General features: G+C 54.3%; 1 protein-coding gene across 5 annotated transcripts in view; it reads left to right on the top strand.

The window, feature by feature from the left end:
- Positions 1-1,207: 1,207 nt before the first annotated feature.
- MAD2L2 (mitotic arrest deficient 2 like 2) overlaps positions 1,208-3,323 on the top strand; it is a 6,846-nt gene continuing 4,730 nt past the window's right edge. For 2 of the 5 annotated variants that reach the window (XM_012807336.1, XM_023515189.1), the window contains exons 1-3: positions 1,208-1,437; positions 1,894-1,945; positions 2,033-2,151. In XM_012807336.1, the coding sequence (XP_012662790.1) occupies positions 1,906-1,945; positions 2,033-2,151 (159 nt within the window). In that variant the 5' untranslated portion in view covers positions 1,208-1,437; positions 1,894-1,905. The other 3 variants (XM_023515191.1, XM_023515192.1, XM_023515190.1) reach the window with 3 other exon arrangements.

Raw genomic sequence — 3,323 nt, 5'->3', positions numbered from 1 at the left:
TGATTTGGATTTTCTAGGGCCGCATTTTGAGAAATGCTCTGCTGACATTCCTGACTTCATCAGCCAGGTTATTTATTTTCTCCCTGTCAGAAAGTGTGTAAATGCAGGTTTGAAGGCATCTATGGGGAGAAATGCAGATCTCCAATTTCGTGAGATGGAGATGGTGAACATTCTGGCTGGATCTGTGTACAGACAGGTGGATGGGAGTCCTAACAAATTCTTACATCCTGGAAGGTCAGTGACAAAGTCTGACTTGTCATGTATTCTCTGTGGCCACTTCTTTGACCTTAGTTTTCTCACTGTAAAATAAAGGAGTTGTAAATAAGTTGAAGCCTTAGTGTTAGAATAGGTGTTAGAGCTGGGTGCATGATTTCGGTGGATTCGAGAACATCTTTGGGCCTGCTTAACCATCTATGAAGTAGGGCTGTAAAATGGATACGTAGCTCCTAGAGCTAACAAGGGAACCAAAGAAATCAGTGTTTGACACATAAGTGCTTCATCCAGGTTGGTAGTTATTTTAATATTAATATCATCATCTCTGAGGGCCATTGCAGCTCCTCGAGACTTAAGTCCATGCCTCTGGGGGCCTCGGGAGCAATAAGGCACCTCCACATCGCCTCTCCTGGAGCTATGGGACTTGGCAGGCTAACTTCACATACCTCATTTATCAAAAAGGGAACAATCATAGCAACCGCCGCATGGAGTTATTCTGAGAGAACCCACGGACGCACTTAGCCCAGGCTGGAACTCGGTAAAGGTCAGCTATTGTTACGAAGTGAAGGGCAAGGGGTTTTATCCTATCGGACCGGCTACATTTAGGTTCTGGGTGGGGATGGGGTGGGGACGGCCCTCTTGCTTCTGGGGATGGCCCCGCCCTGGAAACAGTGGATTCGTTTGCGGTTGGGCAGCTGCGGGGATGGCAACTCCGGGGCTAGCAGTAGATGGGGCTGCCCTTGGTCCCCAGCTGTGCCCTTCACCTGTCCCTTTCTAACAACTCCGGGCCGCCCCCTTCCGGCGCCAGCTAAAGGAAGAGAAATGCCCTGGAGGAGAAAATACGTACCGATCCGACCCGAAGCAGAGCTCGAAGTTGTGTTTTATCGCGCTCGCGCTTAGTGGGAGGGAGGTAGCGCTGCAGTTTCTGCCCACTCCCTACTCCGGCTGTTCTGGGGTGCAAGGCCAGGCCCCGCCCCCTTCCAAGCCACGCCCTCGGCAGACGTTTTTCCCACCCCTGACGCCCCAGCGGACCGAAGCAGCCTAGTGCCAGACCAGGGCAGGGCCACGCAGGGAAGTGGGAGTGTTGAAGGCGGGCGCTAGGACCCGCCGGAGCGCCTCGGACGTCACCGAGAGGCGCCGCGGGTTGAGCGGGAGGCGCGAGCGGTGCGATCGGTGTCTCCCGGTGCCGGGGCCCGGGCCGGAATAGGAACGAGACTGGAGCAGGTACGGGAGGAGGAGGAGGGGCAGGGATTCCCGCCCCGGGGCGGGGAATCAGGCCTGGTAGGGGGTGGAGCCTTATCCCAACCCAGCTTCGCTTTCCGCCTGTCCCGCTTGACGTTCCGGCCCTGCGCATCCAGCTTTTTCCCACTGTGTGAGGGGCCCTGTTTTTTCTGTGGGCAAACATTGGTCATTCCTAATCCCCCCACGAGACAGCGGGATGAGGTGGGTGCTGGGGAGGCCAATGGGCAGAGGCTGATTGGGGCGCCACTGATGCCCCCAATGTGTGACGCCAGCGTGGAGAAGTCCTTCCCAGCTGCCCTGATATGTACGCGCGCGCGAGCCTGGGGGTCCTGCCCCATCTCCCCCTAGACGTAAGGGAGGGGCGGGGCGGTGGAGGCGGGCGGGCCCTGCGGCTCCTGGGCCTTTGGAACTACCCCTTACTCTTGCTCTGTCTCCTAGGTAGCCGGAAGGATGACCACACTCACACGACAGGACCTCAACTTTGGCCAAGGTAGGGAAGCTAGACCCTCGGGCCCGGGGTGTGGGGTGGCTTGGGCCCGTGGGCTTCCCCCGAGCATACCTGCTTGTGGCTCTGCAGTGGTGGCGGACGTGCTCTGCGAGTTCCTGGAGGTGGCTGTGCACCTAATCCTCTATGTGCGCGAGGTCTACCCAGTGGGCATTTTCCAGAAGCGCAAGAAGTACAACGTGCCCGTCCAGGTGAGCCTCCAAGGCTGAGCTGGGGCCACAGGTCGTCTCAGAAATACAGAGTGGGTAGGAAGTGGATTACTGAAAACTCTTTTCCACCTTTAGGTCCAGTCTACCCTCAGCCTGCCCTTGTCTTCCAGTTCTGAAGTGCCATTTTTAACCATCCCCTTAGAAGGGAGTTTCCCTGGCCAGAAGTTAGGGACCAGGCTCTCAGATTATAGATGTCCTGGGGGCGAGGTTTTAAAAGAGCTCCTAAAGTCAGGCCTGTGGCTCACACTCTGGGAGTTTGAGGGGTATGGATTTCTTGAGTTCAGGAGTCTTGCCTGAGCAAAAGTTAGACCTGTCTCTAAAAAATAGCCGGGCGTTGTGGTGGGGGCCTGTAGTCCCAGCTACTGGGGAGGCTGATATAGGAGGATCACTTGAGCCCAAGAATTTGAGGTTTATGTGAGCAATGATGCCACTACACTCTGCAGAGAGTGACAAATGAGACTCTGTCTCAAAAAACAAAAACAAAAAGAAACGAGCTCCGAAAGCCTGATGCAGTGGCTCACTCCTATAATCCTAGCACTCTGGGAGGCTGATTTGGGTGAGTTGTCTGAGCTTAGCAGTTCGAGACCTGCCTGAGTAAGAGTAAGACCCCATCTCTATTAAAAATAGAAAAAAACCCTCCAAACTAGGCGGGCATTGTGGTGGGTACCTGTAGTCCTAGCTACTGGGAGGCTGAGAAAAGATGATCACTTGAGCCCAAGAGTTTGAAGTTGCTTTGAGCAGTGACACCATGGCACTCTACCCAGGGCAACAGAGTGAGACACTGTCTCCAAGTAAATAAATAAATAAATAAACAAGCAAGCTCCTAAAACTGGAGCTTGGTGCGGGGAGAGGATTTCTGAAAATCTCCAGCACCTTCTCATCCTCCCATTCACCCTAAACTCTAGTGGGTTGTTTAAGGTTAAAAGGCACAGTATAAACATGCCACTATATCTCCAGTTCCTGGAACTGCCTGTCCCTTGGAAAGCACTTAGTAAGCATTGGAACAAATGACTGAGGCTCTGCGCGTATGGCTCAAGTGGCTAAGGTGCCAGCCACATACACCTAAGCTGGTGGGTTTGAATCCAGCCCGGCCCGCCAAACAACAATGCGGGCTGCAACCAAAAAATAGCCGGGCACGGCTCGGCGCCTATAGC

This window comes from Otolemur garnettii, unplaced genomic scaffold, assembly GCF_000181295.1.
Source record: "Otolemur garnettii isolate 467f Iridium unplaced genomic scaffold, OtoGar3 scaffold00067, whole genome shotgun sequence".
NCBI classification, from domain to species: domain Eukaryota; kingdom Metazoa; phylum Chordata; class Mammalia; order Primates; family Galagidae; genus Otolemur; species Otolemur garnettii.
This window is presented reverse-complemented; position numbering and strand designations above follow the sequence as displayed.